The 19013-nt window shown below is 34.9% G+C and overlaps 1 protein-coding gene across 3 annotated transcripts in view; it reads right to left on the bottom strand.

The window, feature by feature from the left end:
* sugct (succinyl-CoA:glutarate-CoA transferase) overlaps window positions 1-19013 on the bottom strand; it is a 762796-nt gene that overhangs the window by 500488 nt on the left and 243295 nt on the right. For all 3 annotated transcript variants that reach the window (XM_039753396.1, XM_039753395.1, XM_039753397.1), the window contains exon 9: window positions 13050-13145. In XM_039753396.1, the coding sequence (XP_039609330.1) occupies window positions 13050-13145 (96 nt within the window). The remainder of the gene's footprint in view (window positions 1-13049; window positions 13146-19013) is intronic.

The following is a 19013-nucleotide window of genomic DNA, read 5'->3' on the forward strand; positions in this document are numbered from 1 at the left end:
CTGTTAAAAAATGTATTTATGCATACAGGGACAATATTTTTTCTGATTAATCTGTGCAAATATGCATAATAACATCTGTTCTGTGTGTGAGACATTTGCATAAACAATAAAAAAACCTTCAAACTCAGTCTACTGTATTATGCTTTATACCAACATTGTTTGAAGGCTATGTATGCAATTTTGTTATTATAGTTATTTTTTTAAATATTATTTAAACGTGGTAGTCATCTGTCACAAGTGGTATGTAACATTTATTAAGGCAATGTTACTCAATGAAGTGATGCCCCTTGTGGACATTAAATGTCAACATCGTGGTATAATGAATTATGACAACGCAATGTCTATGCAGTGCCATTGTACTGTTAAACTCAAGTCGCATTTCACTCAAGGTGAAATAAGTTAGATTATCTACCACACTGAGAAAGATATGATCATTTTGAAAGAATCAAACATCAATGAAAAGAGATCAAATGATGCTAAAAAAAGTCATTAAGGATTGTGTATGTTGAATTGGAGGAAGATTTCAACAAAAATCAAGTTGCAGAAGCAGGCTATCATATCCATGAACATCCAGTTAGGAGGTTTTTCAAACTTAGTTGTGTGTTGACACACAGACAAAGCATGGTAGTGGATGTTTAAATGTGGACTAAATTCAGAACTTTGAGTGGTATCAGTAGGTGAATTCACCATTTAAGCCAATTGGCTGCATGTATCTGGAGAAAGATGTGATGAGACGATATTCGTGAATAACAGGTACAAGTAAGTCTGGCATAGTTTTTTAGATATTTCAGGAGGAGGATGTGGTTAATAATATTAGAGGTAGCAGTGACATTAATTAATAGTGTAAGTTAGAAACATAACAACAGGAAATATCCTCAGAGTTAATCAAGTTTAAACACTAAAATCCCTTGAGCCAACGAAAAAAGTCATAATGGCAGGCCTCCTTAAATTCCTTCGCACCTCTTCATAAGCATCTTTGTTTTGCAAATGTGTCAGTCAGCAAAGGCAGCAATCAGTCTGCTACCCCATCTTCTACCGACACAGCTGATGTCAGACGCTAAATTCTCAGAGCTGAAATTTGTTTATCTGGGTGTGAGGTTTATGGAATTGTATAGGGTAAACAATATATCGTTATTCTGTGTCTACAATGATCTGGGTAAATGTACATTTTTATTATATAATAGTAATAATAATAGCAGCTCACTACTCAAAACCAGGAGAACCGGGGCTCAAACAAACAAAGTTTTGATTACGCGGCAGCAATACTTACCTCTGTACCATCCAAGCAGACATGTCGACTGTCTGTCGATTGATATTTGGGCTTTGGTTTTTACACATTGAAAGCAACATGTAAATTGAATTATTTTTTTTCTTTGGTTATATTCTTGAATAAAAGTGCACTTGTTTTGTTATACCTTTTGTGAAAGTGTTTATTTGATATTTGGACTTCAGTCTTGACACATTATACACTTCACATCTGCATTAAGTACAGATAAGCCATTAAGCCTCAGTCGTGATGGGGATCAGGGTTTGCAATTGTTCCCAATTACTGCAGGCCATAACCTACACTAATTAGTTTTTGCACTTTTTACACACCACTTATAGCTACTACCAATTGGATTGCTTAGTGAAGTCCTCAGATTGGCCCTGCTGCGGTTGCTGAGTCTCTGTTGAAGTGCCAAGAAAAAAAATAAAACTAACTATTTACAGAAAGTAAAAGGTTTCCTCAGATGAACCTGTGAAAGGATCATTACCAAGCCTACTGGTACTGCCCCATTAAGCCAATTTGGTGGTTGGGGGACATCCAGGATGGGACCTGAGCCCACTATAGCTGTGTAGAAAAAGGCATTTGTAGATGAGAAGAAACAAAACTCAAGGGAAATAAATGACCAATTGTTTCACTGCTACTTTAATGGGAGTGCAACATAACTAAAATTTTTAACTTATATTTACCATTAACCAGTAAATGTTTCCATGTTGTTTATTAGGAATATAAACAAGACTATTATTAAAGTAGTACAGTAAAAACATAATTTTGGTATCAGAAACATTAATTGAAAAGTAGTGTACCTGTCTTAAGACAAAATGCTGTCATGTCTGTATTCATGGTTAGCAAAGAGCTTGCATTGGACCTAAAAGCATATCCTGTAGAAGCTTCAAACCCTAGATATAGTCATCTTACTGTGCTGCATCCACTGAAAAATCAAGAAACATTTAATGTGCTGGAAACCAGGACTCTATCTGTACACTTTAACATACAGAAAAGGCCAGTGCAGATAAGACAGTTACATGTGTTCAAATGTGTAGGTGTCATGTTTCAACTTTTGAAACCAAATCCCTTTTTAGGCTAAAGCCAACCAAGTAGAGCTTGGGGTCAGGATCCCTGGACATAGATCTTTTTCTGAGCAGGCTGGGAAAGTCTCTGGCCTAGTTTATGGATCTTTTGGGAGCCTTACACCCTTTTGCCATTTATTGTGTACTCATTCATAATAATAGGCATCAATCCAGCAACATTTGTTGTCACACTAAGGAAGTGCAAATTTCCTATGGTCAAGTAGCATGAAGACTCTAAAAGTTAAAAAAAAATAGAAAACAGAGAAGAAACAAATAATAAAACTAGGAGTTTTGAAAGCCTTTAACTTTTATAAATGAGGCCCCAGGTGACCACTGTATATTAGGTGTTGCTGATAGAATACAAGGGGCTTCCAGGTGCATCCAGGTGCCCTGAAATGCAAATTAAAGGAAGGACTAAAGGTGGTTCTGCAGTTTATTCCAAAGATTTTGGAGGCTTTAAACGGCTATGTGAATTGATATCATACAAAAAAAAAGTTTACTTTAGGGGTAAAATTAGAATGTACATAATTCAGTTACATAACCAAAGCTACACTAAACTAAAATATATATATATATTTAAACTTGTACAGACAGAGAGATGACTGTGACCACACACTGGATTTGTTTAAAATTGTGAAACAAGATGTTCATATTGTAAGTTGAATAAAAATAACTTTCATAAGAATAAGAGAACTTTACCAAGGAAATAGCAGTGCATTAAATGATTCTACGGATTATATAAAGGCAAATAAATTTTATTATGTTTAGCAGCATCATGCACTCTTCAAAAGAAATTGACTGATGAAAATAAGTGGAAAAATAAATCCTTAACACAACAGTAAACAGTAGAATTTAAAATGTCAAAACAAAAGAAGTATGTTTAAATCAAAGATGATATAATAATGGAATAATTGTCATTTATGTGGAAGAAATGCAATAATTACAGAAGAGAAGTAAACAAATAAAATTGTTTAGTTTATTGTATGACTGGTCTTTGCATCCAAATGCTTTATATCCAAAGACTAGCAAGCCAGGCTTTGTTATATTTTTCTCTTCTTGAAAAGCAAATTTTTGCTCATAATAAAAGCTCAAGATTTATTCCATTTCAAGTAAGCTGAATAAAATCTTGTGTAAACTGTGAAATCAGCAACAGATTTTGTTTGTACTTCATCAACAACAAACACTAGGAGCATAAAACAATGGATGACATTGTCCAAATGGTCAAAGGCATAAACATAATGGTTTTTACCTAAAAATTTGTGATGATTACTAAATTAATAGAATGTTTTGTGAGGGAGGCCACTCAGTGTTGATAGAAATTTAGTAGCTAAAAAAACAAATGTTCAAGGATTTTAAAGCTACAGTATAACAGTAAATTCACAGATTATTGAAATACTAATATTGTAATAAATGCAAACAACTTGTCGGAATTCTCGGCAGTCATTTTTCTTTCTAAATATAGTCATTGATTTTCAGTATCCACTTATTCCATAGGAAGTTTACAATTAGCCAAAATCTATCTGACAATGATGAGAGTAAATAAGGAACCAAGTCCATCACAGGATACATTTCCCTATACATCTACACTCTAAAGGAGTACAGGAGAAAACATACATAGAAATGGGGAGAACATAAAAATTCTGCAAACGTAGTACCCATGTTGAAACTTCAATCCAGGTTCACAGAACTATGAGGGAGCAGATATTACCAATTCACTACCTTGCTGTGCAAACTTTAAACATATCCAAATATAATTAACTTTTTACATAAAAGCTTAGAAAAAGATTATAAACAAGGCTTAAATAAAAATATATATACAAATCAAATAGATTCCTTGGTCACACATTTAGAAAAACAAGAGATTCAATCATGAAACCTTTAAGAAATGCAGATTAAACATTTTCATTTCTTTGATATTTATAAGGACATTAAAATATATAAACTTCATTCAATTCCTTGTAATGATAAATGATATCGATCATGTTATAATATGATTTACCTTACTTTGAATTGTTTCATCTCCATGAATGTTACCCTTAGCCTAAAATGCATCTGAATTATTAAGTGAGATGCAATAAAAAAATTAGCTTTTATTTTCATTATAATTTATCCGATAGAATATGTTTTCATTTCTACAGTACTTATTATTTATCTAAAATATGCAATATTTTAAAATCAGCATTGGTCAAATTTAGGCAGAGTGCACAAGCAAATGGTTATGTGGGCTGTCTAGGAAAGTCTGGTGGGATTAATAAGGCGATTAATAAGTATAGCTTATTAAGTGATTGCAGGTGTGATCGCCTTATTGCCAACCGTGCTGATAATGAGACAATCAGACCATCTGTACATACTGGCAAGGCAATGCACAGTCGGCTGACCACATCGCACCAACCCGGAGATAAGCTGTCTTCTCAGACAACCACTTGCACCTGCCTTACTCCCCAGTGCAAGCACATTCAATTATTTATTTATTTAAAATCAGCACAGCACCACAGACCATTCATCACACAACACCCTCCAGAAGACCCCAGTTGCACAGCAAGTCTCTGCCCTTTTTCCAAACCAGTGCAACTGGTGGTCCATGTCTGTGGTGAGGCCCTACACCACACTAAAACAGCAATAAAGGCACTAAAACAACCATCATAAAACAAAACCTAAGTCCCCATTGTAAAAACAGGACATAAAAAAAAGATAACTTGAAAATGACAATAATGCAATCAACAATAAATATCCATTAAAACGCTCAGTTCTACTGTATAATGTTCTCCACCAGCTTGAGTGTTGTGAGTTCTTTAGACAGTCAGGCACCTATCCCACTTGCTGTTCTGTCTCCAGTTCTTAAGCCTCACATCATCACCTCATCCTACGGCTACCACCAAATGTGACGGTGGGGGGCAGCTCCACACTCCCTGTTGTCTTTGGGACCCTCGAACACCAACTTAAAAAAAATGTTTGTGATTCTGGAGCAACTGTCATTTAAATACAAGAGGAATCAAAATCCCAAGAAGTGTTATTTTCCATTTGCTCTAATTAGATATTTATAGGATTAAACAGCAGTTAGGAGTCTTAGGTTTAAGAGTAAATGGGATATGATACACTTTTACATAACTGGAAAAGCATGTAGAAAACAGCTTGTGGCAGAGTTGTCACAAAGACCAAATCTTAAGGCATGCCTTTCCATTTCTGTGGGTGGACACTAATCAATATTAATTTCTAAGTTTAAACAAAATGAATCCTATTGCACTTTTTTAACAAAGCACTGATTAAAAAATAAATGAAAAGCAGAGATGCTGACATGTTAATCAATCTTTAGGTCGGTGCCTCTTTGAGAAGCACAACAGAGCAGACTTGATGTTCAGATACCACACAAATGAGTTGGATAGCAGAATTCTGTTATTAATATAAGGATCTAGTGAAGTATCAGATAGATTGTCATGTAATTAAGGAGCAGGAGCAACATCTGGCATTTTGCAATATCTATAATGTATTTTTTTAAATTGATGTGTTACGCTTTATCATTAATAAACAGACCACATTGATGACTTTGCACATACACATAACCTCCTGCCAAAGGTAATACTGAGCTCTGCTAAATACTGCAGCTTTACATAGGATGTCTGGAGTAACTCAATTTCAAAATTAGTGCAGGTAAAATACTGTAACTGTTCTTTTGCAATTGAACATCAGCTATTGCCTTCGCATAGGATCTTTTTTAAATAAATTCAAATTACATTCGAATAGTGACATTAAAAATAATAATTGTAATAATTCCATCTAACAGCTTTATTGGTCAGACATGTTGCATAAAATATATTTGCTAATTGCATTGTTTAAAATCACAATATTAATTTGACATCAATTAATTGTTAATCCCTACCTCTTGTTATTAACAGTTTTATCCATTTTTTGTGTTTACTGTTTCTAAATCACATCCTAGTGTTACTAGACTCTTTGATCTCTTCTAGGGACAAAACAGACCTGAACAGTGAGTAGTACTTAGTGGGCCAGTTTTCTGAAGCAGTAAAGTTGAGCCCCACTTTCCATTCAAGATGGGAGTTGCTTATTACCACTTACTGGCCTAATGGGTAATCACTGGCTTTATCGCAATGAACTACTTGAACTTCATTGGGTTTGGTAGGGAGCAAGTGTCAGTTATGTTTCAGTGATGATTTTCTAGATGTAAACAAGAACATGGAAAGCAAAACCATGAAATCTAAAATTGGTTTGATCCAAAATTAAATGATTTATTAACAACTATAAGAAAAAAATGAATGGGTTGATTAGGCAAAAAATCTAAAAGAGAATAGGCATGATACAAAAATACATAATGAAGGAATGGCCAAGTTTTCAAAAATATACAAAGCAGAAAGCCAAGTCATCAACAATATACAAAGAAGAAAGTGTCAAGTTATTAGGGAATCAAAAATAGAAAAAGCAAAAGCTTACATAAGGTCTAAAAACTATTAAAACCCCAATTATTTTAGGCCTAAACCAAGAATATAACCAGAAAACAATTTGCAAAATGGCAAAAGAAAATTTAGGCCAAAAAACAACAAAGGATAGAAAACAAAAAGTAAGGCAAGAAGACCAAGTATCCACAAACTGCAAAACCACCCTGAGAAAAGAATAGCAAGGAGGGAGCCAACAACAATAAGACTCTCACTCCATGATCCAGTAGTCAGCCTGAAGCCTGCTAAGATCATAAACAGAAACTCATAATTCATTGTCAAGAAAATACTCAATAAAATCTAAAGTCAGGAATTCAAAACATCAAAGAAAACACAATAGAAATGTTTGGGGTATTTACAATCTTGAACAACTAGGAAGTGCACAACACTGACCTTTAATACCTTTGAACTATTGATTGTACATGTAGTACATTTCCTATTGACCCTACCTAGCAACGGCATAGTAACAACAAATAAATTATCACAAAAATGCATTGTCCTTCAAAAAACAAAATGGTGTTGTGGAGGAACATGGTTAACACTAGAATTACCAGAGCCTACGAAAAAACTCGTAATTCCGTCCCACCTTAAATCGCTTCTTAAATCCCTTCACACCTTTCCGCCAGCGTCCTTTGTCCGCTAAATGTGCTGATAAAGAGAAGCTAGGAGCAGCTGGCTATTCCATCCCCCCACCAATTTAGAACGTGCACGAACTTCTCTCAGCTCATGCCTTGATTGAGTATCTCGAAGTGAAGTGGAGTTTTAGAGTGGAAATAATAGATCGTTATTTGGAACACACGCATTTCATGTCTGTTCCGTTTCTACAGTAATCTGTGTAAACACATTGTTGAAACAGAAACGTTTTTTATGTTCTACTAATAGATGACAAAATGTAGACATAAACTATATAATGTATGATGCCTGAAGTCCAAATATCAAAGAAACACTTTCACAAAAGATACAAATATAACACAACAATTGCGCTTTTATTCAAAAATATAACTGCAGAAACAAAAGCCGCCTTAACATGCAACATTGACACCCGTTTATTGTAACTGCCTCTGTGGTGCAATAGAATCAGTTCCCACCTGGGAATCAAAAGTTCGCGAGTTTGATCCTGCACCACTCTGTTTTGAGAAGTAAACTGCTCTTAGTCTTACTATTTTTGAGTAAAAGCATACATTTGATTTCAGTCTGTAACAGCCGGTGCAATTTATGATCCTTGTAAAGGTTAGCTTTTTTTAATTCACTTTTCATTCTCTCAGTCGCGTTCAGAATCAATCCACAGTTTTCACATAAAGACGTGCTATAGCTCTGCAGTGTACCACGATGCATACTAACGCCCCCCCCCCCAAAAAGGGTTCTGACTCACAGACGCTGGCTGCCTTCTTCGAATCTCACCGCCACTTGATTTTCTTTTTATTCAGTTTTATTGAGTGTTCCTGCCAGTCCCCGCATGTTGCTGTATGCTGTTTCTTTTGTACTCCAGGACATGCATGATAGATAGATAGATAGATAGATAGATAGATAGATAGATAGATAGATAGATAGATAGATAGATAGATAGATAGATAGATAGATAGATACTATATATGCAATCATCAGACACTCCCCATCTGCCTGTTGTTTTGTTATACTTTTACACCAACATATGTTCCTGTGTTTGAGCATGCTCAAAAAAATACACGTGTAATGCCATGAAAAGTGCACGCAGACACTTCATTTCAAACAAAACAAGTGCACTTTTATTCAAGACTACCTGTATAACCGAAGAAAAAGAAAGCAAGTTACAGTAGGCGATTGATACGACAGCTTGCATGGTGCAATGCTAAGAAGTGCTGATTTCCATTCCGTGCTATATAAAATCATCACATTCAAATATTAACAGTTCCCACACACCCAAGGACCGCCCTTCCTACATTTACGACACGTGTACTTGTTGCAGTGTACACACTTCTCTGTGCTAACTTCCTATTACACTGATTGAGCACCTGACACTGTACTTTCTTCGCTGGGGGAAGGTCCCACATCAGAGAATTTCCAGTTCCTGCATAAATTTACACCCAATCTGACGCTGTTTGTTTTCAAATAATATTGCATTAGTGCGATGATATTTTCACATATATTGTCTCTTTCTTTCAGGTGTGTAATAGAAACCACAGCTTAGAGAGAAGTGTGTACATTGCTTCTTACAGGAAAAGGCGATGGAAAAAGTGCACTTTTGTTATACTTTTACACCAACATATGTTCCTGTGTTTGACCGACACGGGCAGATGGGGAGTGTCTGTATAGCGCCGAAGTTACTGCTCTTTACCATTCTCTCCTCTGCATGTCCTGGAGTACAAAAGAAACAGCATACAGCAACATGCGGGGACTGGCAGGAACACTCAATAAAACTGAATAAAAAGAAAATCAAGTGACGAAGAAGGCAGCTTCGCCAGCATCTGTGTGTCAGAACCCTTTTGGGGTGGGCATTAGTATGCATCGTAGTACACTGCAGAGCTATAGCGCGTCTTTATGTGAAAACAGCCGTGTCAGATGGGTTTATATGGATTGATTCTGAACGTGACTGAGAGAATGAAAAGTGAATTAAAAAAAAAAAAGCTAACCTTTACAAGGATCATAAATTGCACCGGCTGTTACAGACTGAAATCAAATGTATGCTTTTACTCAAAAATAGTAAGACTAAGAGCAGTTTACTTCTCAAAACAGAGTGGTGCAGGACTCGCGACCTTTTGATTCCCAGGCGGGAACTGATTCTATTGCACCACGGAGGCAGTTACAATAAACGGGTGTCAATGTTGCATGTTAAGGCAGCTTTTTGTTTCTGCAGTTATATTTTTGAATAAAAGCGCAATTGTTGTGTTATATTTGTATCTTTTGTGATAATGTTTCTTTGATATTTGGACTTCAGGCTTCATACATTATATAGTTTATGCCTACATTTTGTCATCTACTAGTAGAATATAAAAAACGTTTCTTGTTTAACAATGTGTTGACACAGATTACTGTAGAAACAGAACAGACATGAAATGCGTGTGTTCCAAATAACGATCTATTATTTCCACTCTAAAACTCCACTTCACTCCCAGATACTCAATCAAGGCATGAGCTGAGAGAAGTTCGTGCACGTTCCAAATTGGTGGGGGGATGGAATAGCCGGCTGCTCCCAGCTTTTCTTTATCAGCACATTTAGAGGACAAAGGACACTGGCGGAGAGGTGTGAAGGGATTTAAGAAGCGATTTAAGGTGGGACGGAATTACGAGTTTTTTCGTAGGCTCTGGTAATTCTAGTGTTAATATTTAACAAATAAATGTTAAATATGAATTCCTTATGTTTCAAAACTCTAGTTTAAATTCATACTTTATTACCTAAAGCCAAATCAAAAACAAAAAAAATAGATTAGCCGATTTTAACAGTTACCTACATCACTGGGAGTAACACGAAGAGCAAAAAGTTAAATCACCAACTAAATTAGTGCAATAAAAAGACAAACAGATAATTACAAAATGTTTAACAAAAAAAGAACTTAATGAAAAAATGATTAAACACAAAAGGAAGGAATTTAACAAAAAACAAGTTAATTAACAATACTAATAAAACTGTTTAACAAAAAATAACAAGATAAGCAAGTCACAAAGAACCAGCTAAATTCTGGAATAAAGCCTTGGCAAAACCATGGGAAGTTTATGGTTCCTGTAGAGCAAATATGGCACTAAATTATAGTAAGGGACCAAGATATTAAACATATTCAACAGCAAACTGAAGATTCATAACCAGGATGACAGAAAACTAGAAACCAAAATGTTAAACCAAAAATTGTAGTCAGTTAACCAGTATTTCAAAAACAAGAAATGAGCACAAAGTGTCCCAGCACAGAGCAAGCTCAAACATAGTCATGATGGTATCATCAAACAGTATGTTTGACAGTACACAGCCCTTGACCAATTGCTGTAGTGTCATTACAGTGGGACCAGAAAATGGCAATCCCATAAGGAAGACAAAGTAGTGTTGCAGCAGAAAGTGATTAATTTTTAACATCATTAAAAAGAATTAAAACCAAAAAAAGACATATGTATACCTTCTGTTTATAGATGATGTAAGACCCAGGAAAAAGCATAAATAAACCAGGTAGTCATAACCAATGTTCCCTCTAAGGAGTAGCATATAGTGAGCAAAAAACATTGTTTATGAGCGACATTTTGTTTAAGCCAAAAATTTATGAGCACCAATTTTCGCGATAAGTACGACGAGCGCGTCGGAATGAGCGATCGTGCGGGAAGTATGAGCGACGCTCTGAATTCGTGTGAGCGATCGCTCATGCGCTCAGCTTAGAGGGAACATTGGTCATAACAGTAACTTTTCAATATGCAGAAGTATCCTCAAGCAATTACAGAGTTCTTCCCTGGGGCAGCACTGTGGTTACTGGCAATTACAATTTCAGTTAATTTGTAAAGGCAATGTAAGATCCTACTTTCAGTTGGACTGAATTTATATTATTCTCATTGAAATACTGTATTCATAGTTAACAGATATTAGCTAATAGGAAATATTTGCTATTTGCATATTATATTATATTATTTATTAAAAGAATAATTTTTCAAAATTTTGTTTAATTTAAACAACATCTATAAAGAATATTTCTTCAAAATGAAGGCATAATATCAGCCCACAGCAATTTTCCCTTACTAGTAACAACAGAGGCAGTGCTCCCTTTTTTTGCAAATTCATTCTTCAGATAATTAACACCATCATTTTAGTATTGAATGAGCATGAATATTGTTCAAAATTAACTAGATGACTTTCATTTAAGACTGATAAAAAACATCAAAGCAATTACAACCAGAGTGGGGTTACGATTTGCATTTGGTGTAACAAGGATATACAGGACTAGAAACTAGGAATGAGTACATTAGAGGGTCAGCTCAGGTTGGATGGTTTGGAGACAAAGCCAAAGAGGCAAGATTGCGTTGGTTTGGACATGTGCAGAGGAGAGATACTTGGAATATTGGGTAAACGATGTTAGGGATGGAGCTGCCAGGCAAGAAGAAAAGAGAAAGGCATAAGAGGACGTTTATGGATGTAGTGACATGCAGGTGGTGGGTATGACACAGCAAGATGCAGAGGACAAGAAGATTTGGAAACAGATGATCCACTGCAGCAACCCCTAATGGGAGCAGCCAAAAGAAGAAGAAGAAGAAGATAGCATCTCTGATGATGTAGGGCCACACAATGCTCTGTTATAATGCAAGTGTTATTGTTTGGCTACTTTTTAAAAGTTTTATGATCTCATTAGGGATCTGATTTTATTTTCTTTTTGTTCTAAAGATTTTGCTGTATTTAATTCTGCACTTCAAAAATATTTTTGAAACGTATGTATATAAAGACATATGTTTATTTTCATGTCATTTTTGGTGTTTTTGTAAGATGTCACCATTTTGCAAACTTTTTATTGTCCAGTTGCCATGGGTACTGACCTGGGTTGCGCAGTCGTTGTCATCGATGTGACAGCATAAACTTTTAACACTGTTCACTACTGCGTCATCCGAAAACTGGATAAAAATACATTATTTTTGTTGTGCCCTTGCTTTTATCCTTCTTTTAACTTTCAATATTAAGACTTTTGCTTTGTTTTCTCACTATGAACCTTGCCTTCTGATTAGGCAATCCTCTTTTTATATTAAAATGTCCCTGCCCTTTCCCTTTAAAGCATAACAAGAGATACTGGAAAACAACTGATACCTCAAAAATGAGTCAGTCAAGCTCCTTCTTGATCTTGAATAACTATTTTCCCTGATTTGCCAAAGCCTGAATGGCCTCAAAAACAATACATCTGAATCAATACCAGAAAATAAACTGACAGATGACTAAATTCAAGAACAGTGGTTTAATACCAGGAGAAACAGTGTTAGCTCTGAACAATGTCAGTAGAGAGAAAAGAGCTTATACAATAATCATCTACCAAGTTAGAATTAATGTCAAGGCAAGTTGAATCTAATATATCTTTTGTTCAGAGGACACATGTGGAGCAGCGGCTGTCATAAATGGTTGTATTGAAGGCAAATTCACTAATCAGGACATCTACTACATACAAAATGGTCAAAATCATATTTTACTTATCTCAAATAATTCTACATGAATTTAAACCAGGCCTTTAAATTGTTAGATTATACTCCTCTACACATACAGTCATTTTGTTTTTCTGTGTTTTCTTTCAAACAGTTAAATAATTGTAGGCAAAATAATATTTTAAGGAGAAGGCTTACCTGATAAGGAACAATGCTTTCATGAGCTGTCCCCCATCGTTTAGCCTCTTTCTTGCTGTTGAGATAGTTGGAGCCTATATGGGTAAGACAAGCAACCTAAAAAAATAAATACATATGGTAGTAGCAGTTAATATCACACTGTATTACTCATTAACAATTTGATGCCTTGTAATAAGTAACGATATCTGCTAGGTTTGTTTCAGAATTAGAAAATGTTTTATAATGTTTCCACTGTAAAAAATTATGAAGACAACTCTTTTTCATTGTCCCACTAATGCAATTTTTAAATCAATTTACCTACAAAGTATTATATGCTATCATTTCATTTTCTTAACCCACTTTTCCAATGCAGGTTTGTAAGAAGTTGGAATCTGTCCCAGAAATGTTAGGCCAAAACCAGTAATAATTCCAGGACAGGATGCAAGTTTTTCATAAAATACTTTCACACTTAAATAGTCTAGAGCCAAGTCTGGAAGAGAAAACCCAAGCTGTCCATTTCTTGTATCCAGGCTAAGGGGTAAGTGATCTGGAGACTGTGGTAACCTTAGAGCCTGTAAGGTTCACCAAGCAGGTTCAGACCTTTAGGCCTAGCACCTGGATCTACCAGGTTTTGGTTATCTGCTGTAGGCCCAAGTTTCATGCCCCTAAACCTGCTTAACCTTTTAATAAAACGGTTAAGTTGATACCCCCAACATGAACCTCTGAGAACATAAAAAATGAAAAACTTCAGGTAAAATTAATGTTAAAAAAGTTTTATCATATTTTTTAAAATTAAAAACAAAATCCAATAAAATAAATTTAAATTGAAGTAATATGAAATATTATATGCTTACTTATATCCTACCTCTACAGATAAAATATAAACAAAAATTAGAATGTCCTTAAAATAATTCTGTAGCACTACCAGACTCTACCTTTTCTCTTTTATCTTCAGAATGCATGCTCCAATCAATCCTCACCTCTAATTTAAAATGAATTGCATATTTTTTCAGTCAGATTTTTTTTCTGTGTCTATCTACCTTTAGCCTTAAAATGGTAATGAGGTACTGCTGTTTTTTATCTTTAATATTAACATATTTAACATATAAAATATATAAAAGGTACATGTCCTCATATGATTAACCATTTTAATTGCATTCCCTTGTTTGTTATCCTAATAGTATTTATAGTTAGTCAAAAAAGATCAAGCCTGATACAGTATAAAATTATTTTGAAAAGCATAAATATTTGTTGTTTTATTAACTATTAGGGCAGAGAGCTTTGATTGTGATAAGTTTTTAGTTCAAAAGTTATTTTCACATATAGCCCACAAAAGAAGAGCTTACCGCTGTGGTTTAACAAAGTCATCAGTACAAATCTTTATGAAATTACATACAACATACAAATTATGCACACAGTATTTAGTTTTTAAAAACAATCCTTGATGTTGTGAAGCAGAAGTCTTAAACCTGCATATCCTTCAAGTGTATCCTTTTTGTTACTGTATATCTTTGTTATCTTCATGGAACTGTGTTAAGCAAATTACAGCCAGGGTATTATGTCATGCCCCACACTGGCACAGCTCATTTGAGATCAAATAAAGGAAAGATTTAGGTTATTACATTATCTTCCAGTTTAAGCAAAGGAAAAGGACCATAGTTATCCTTGTAACCTATATAAACACTAGTAAACACATGCATACCTGACACAGGTGACTTGGCTGTGATACTATATTCTATAACTTTCAAATTGAACTTTGGAGAAGAGTTAACTTCTGCTCAGCAGAGTCAGTTACTCAAAGCGTTACGAAAGTTTGAGGATATCCTGTATGATAAACCAGATCACATCTGGTTTATTTACAAAGATTTCATAGGACTTTCTGGATACTATTAAAGATTCACACCCTGTTCTTCCAAAAGAGCAATGTTACAAATTAATCTGACAAGGAAGACTACTCCTGTAAATACAGTACGACATGGATTCCAACAACAGGGATCACATTCCATGACTTAAATTCGGCCTTAACTTTTGCATGCATTTTGGCCTCTACTACTCCATTTATCCTTCAGACAGACTTGTCAGAAACAAAACTGGAAGCAGTGCTGAGTCAGGTTATCAATAATGAGCAAGGCCTAAGTCAGAAATTGCTGAATCACAAACAACGTATGCTGCAGTGGACAGAAAAATTGCTAGCTACTTAATGGGTTATTACTTAAATGAGGTACTACTTGCTGGGCCAGCTTGGTAGATGATTATGCTCCCTTGCAATAGTATGGTAGCAAATAAAGATGTTAATGCGCAGGTCACTAAACTGCTTTTTAGGCCATCGCCCCTATTAATTCTGGGTCAAATATAAGATTCTCCATAGTAATGCAGATGTTCTTTTCCACATTCACAACCTTGTGACTGGGATTGGGACACCAAGACAAAAGGCATGGAGCTTACAAAGACCAAGTTAGAGGGGACAGGGTGGACTTATCTCTTTATGCCTCCAGGCATAAAGATAAGGACCACAATTAATGAAGACACCTTCAGCCTAACTCCTCTGCTACCTATTACCTGTAACCAGCCTTTATAACTTCAGGAGCAAGTATTATTTAGGACTTGGTGAAGATAGCTGTGTTTTCTTGTCTGAAGGCAATAAACAGAGTTATCATGCTGGTACCTCAGCACTTTGTAGCTTTACATGTGAGGTCTTTTTACAACAGTCAAAAGTCTTTGTCTACTATACACCACATCAGAAAGTGACTAACAACAAAAAAATAACTGTAGCTTAGGGCACAGTAGAAGGCAGGACAACTAGAACATCCAATTACAACACGTTTCTTTTTAATACAATACAACTTAAAGAGTTTGGTGCTGATTTCGGATAACTGGACTGCAAAGGTATGTCAGAGTCAATATCCATCATAATTGTAGTTTCAATTTGGGTACCAAATTAAGCTTCTGCAATGTTTTTTTAATATGCAGACTATAAATTATTTGCAATATGGGGCACCTACAAGTTTATCACCGTACGTTGGCAAATACTCAAAGATGTTTTGATTATAATCATCACTGTTAGATATGCACATAGAAACCTGTGCACAAGAAAGGAGTCACTCAGCAAGACTGCCTTGCAAAAATATGCACATTTTAGAAAATACACAACTCTATTGGTAGGCTTTCATTTCTGCATTACACATTTGTCCAAAATAATTGTAACATTTTCACATGAGTGAAAAGGAAATGATTATTTAACAGCTCTAAAAACAAATATTTTAAAAGAATACATTTCTATTTAACCTCCACATGTCACAAGCACTTTAGATTACAGTGATTATTTTATCATGTAGGCCCATAAATTTATATAAAATAAAATGACTAGCCCAATATAATGATAAAATTCAATTAAACAGAAGTAAAATGATCACATTTAAATATTTAACCATAATTTCAGTTTAATGTATCTTAGCTAACGTTTGCAAAAAACACAATATCACCATCCAATCAAAGCACCACGTCAGTTTTTCAGCAAAAGGCCAACTAAGGAGAACTTTGTTGTCTGCCAGAAGGAAATGTGACACCCTCTAGTGGCCACCAGATATGAAAATGTAAATAGAGACTTCATTCTCAGTAGTACAGTAAAGATTCATAACAATGAAAGTTACTCAGACACCAAGGAAAAAAATCAGTTCTTATTGATCTCTACTTTTATTCTCAATCACTTGTTAACTTGCACTTTCTGCTATATTAAATATATTGCATGAATAAAAATGTTTTTGTATGATGCCTTGAATAAAGGTACCTGCTAAATCTCTCTATTATTAAAAAAAAATCCTGGAGAGAAACACTAGGGATACGAGATGTGATCTTCATGTTAAGATCACGGAAGACACTTAAAAGACCCGCAAGACGAAAGAGAAAGCCACGGAGCGTCTTATGGGGACCTTAAACATGAGACATTGTGCCAAGAGATTGACCCAGGACCATCTCGCGATGACGTGGACATGCCCTATTTACAATCAATATCAAATAAGACCACGAGCAGCAAAACACCCAGTCGTGTAAACTAAGGCTTTGTGCACACACAGATCCAGGGTCTCAGCGCATATAAAGCATATAAGGACAATACGTTATAAATGAAACATTGATGACTAAGCGAAGAAGAAAGCAGCGTGGAGAAAAGAGACTCCAAAGCGTTGGAGAGAAAAATAAGCAAAAAAGAAAAAGAATAATCTAGGTGCAAATTCAGAAAATAAGGAAAGTAATTATCAGCCCGGAACAAGTGGAATTGAAACAAAGCACATCCAATCGGGCTCAGAATTAAAAGACAGAGTAAAAGACAAAGTAGAACTTCATAAAGACGTTTACAAACATTGGCGCTATACACATGCAGAGCAGGTTTAAGATTATGAAAGCAGTGGAATTCGAAAGGCTCAAAAAAAAAAAACGACACAATACACATGTGGAGAAAGTTAAAGAATATCAAAAGTAGGAAAATTAGAAAGTATAAAAAAAAGAAAGGAAAGATCGCAGTAGCGCAAACAAATGGAAATTATTATTCGAAAAAGGGAAAATAATCACTGCAGACCAGATGTCATTGAAAAAAAAGCAAGACAAAGCAAGGTCATAAATAAAAGACAGAGTAGAAAACAAAGTAAAATGTCATAAACAGGTTAAAAAACAAGGGGGTCAAACACATGCAGAGCAGGTTAGAGATAATGAAAACTGGAATTTAAAAGACTCAAGAAAAATGTTGGCATAAAACACATGCAGAGCAAGATACAGAATATGAAAGCAGAAAAAAATACAGTGTCAAAAAAAGAAAGAAAACATCACATTAGCACAAAAAAAGAGAAATTATTACTCGGCGAATAGCGATCAAATATATGGACATAGGTGATATGTCAGAAGTGTGTAAATATTGTAAGGCTGTGAAGTTTAAGTCAGAGAATTTCAAAAACGTGGTTTACCTCACATGCATTTATTGGTTGCTTTGCAAAAAAAATTATAAACCGCTGATGATATAGATCGTTTTGTCTGTGCTGAAATTCCAAACAGAGAAACCTATCCTGAATTATGGTACAAAGTCATTAAACATGTCTCACTGACCTCATTTAAAAGATTCAGCATATTGGGACTTGAAAGATTCCAAATATTGTTTTTACAGAAGTTCTCAAATAAAAGTGAAACTAATGAAATAGCAACAATTCAAAGAAAAAAAAATCTTAAAGGTGTGTATCCGGAAAACCACACAGGGGTTGGCGAGCGAAGCCCCCTAGTAAATAATAATAATGGAAACTGCATGCCACACAAGTCTCAGCTATTTGGCTAGAGCTGATTCAAAATGTTTGATACTATAGTGTGCTGATATATAAAACTTCAATTAATTTTGCAGGATCTCACAAATATATACTAGTAGATTTTTTCTCTAGCATTTCTTCAAGACTGTAGGCAGCTGTGGTCATAACCATAGCTAAATATTCCTTTCCCTATCTATAATTTAGCAAGTCTTCACCTGAGTTTTAATCCAAAATTTGCACACCATGTAGTTTCCAATTCTATATTATATAGCATGGTAACATGCCACATTGCCTAGCAATGGACATAGCAACCATGAACAATAAAATGGCTTCCAGGAAAGAAATCCATGAAATGGTGTAAGATGCAAAAAATATCCAGACAAAATCAAAAAGTAATACTCTTTTGGACCATTATGAAAAGTAACCATAAAAATCTACAAACAAAAATAAAACAGCATGTGTCTACATTATCAGAAATTGTTATCTGGTCCGTTACACTATTATAATTCCCAGGGTTCCAATAACTGTTACGAAATAGTCTCTTTTTAATTATTTTTTAGAGTGATTTTTTATCATTAGTAGGGGTAGCATAATCCTACTTGGGGTTTAACCATGTAGAAAACAGTTGTTACATTTGTTTTCACTTATAAGTATACTTAATAATGTTCAAGTTCATTTTTGTCTTTTGCCATGCCAGTAC

This window comes from Polypterus senegalus, chromosome 5, assembly GCF_016835505.1.
Source record: "Polypterus senegalus isolate Bchr_013 chromosome 5, ASM1683550v1, whole genome shotgun sequence".
NCBI classification, from domain to species: Eukaryota; Metazoa; Chordata; class Cladistia; order Polypteriformes; family Polypteridae; genus Polypterus; species Polypterus senegalus.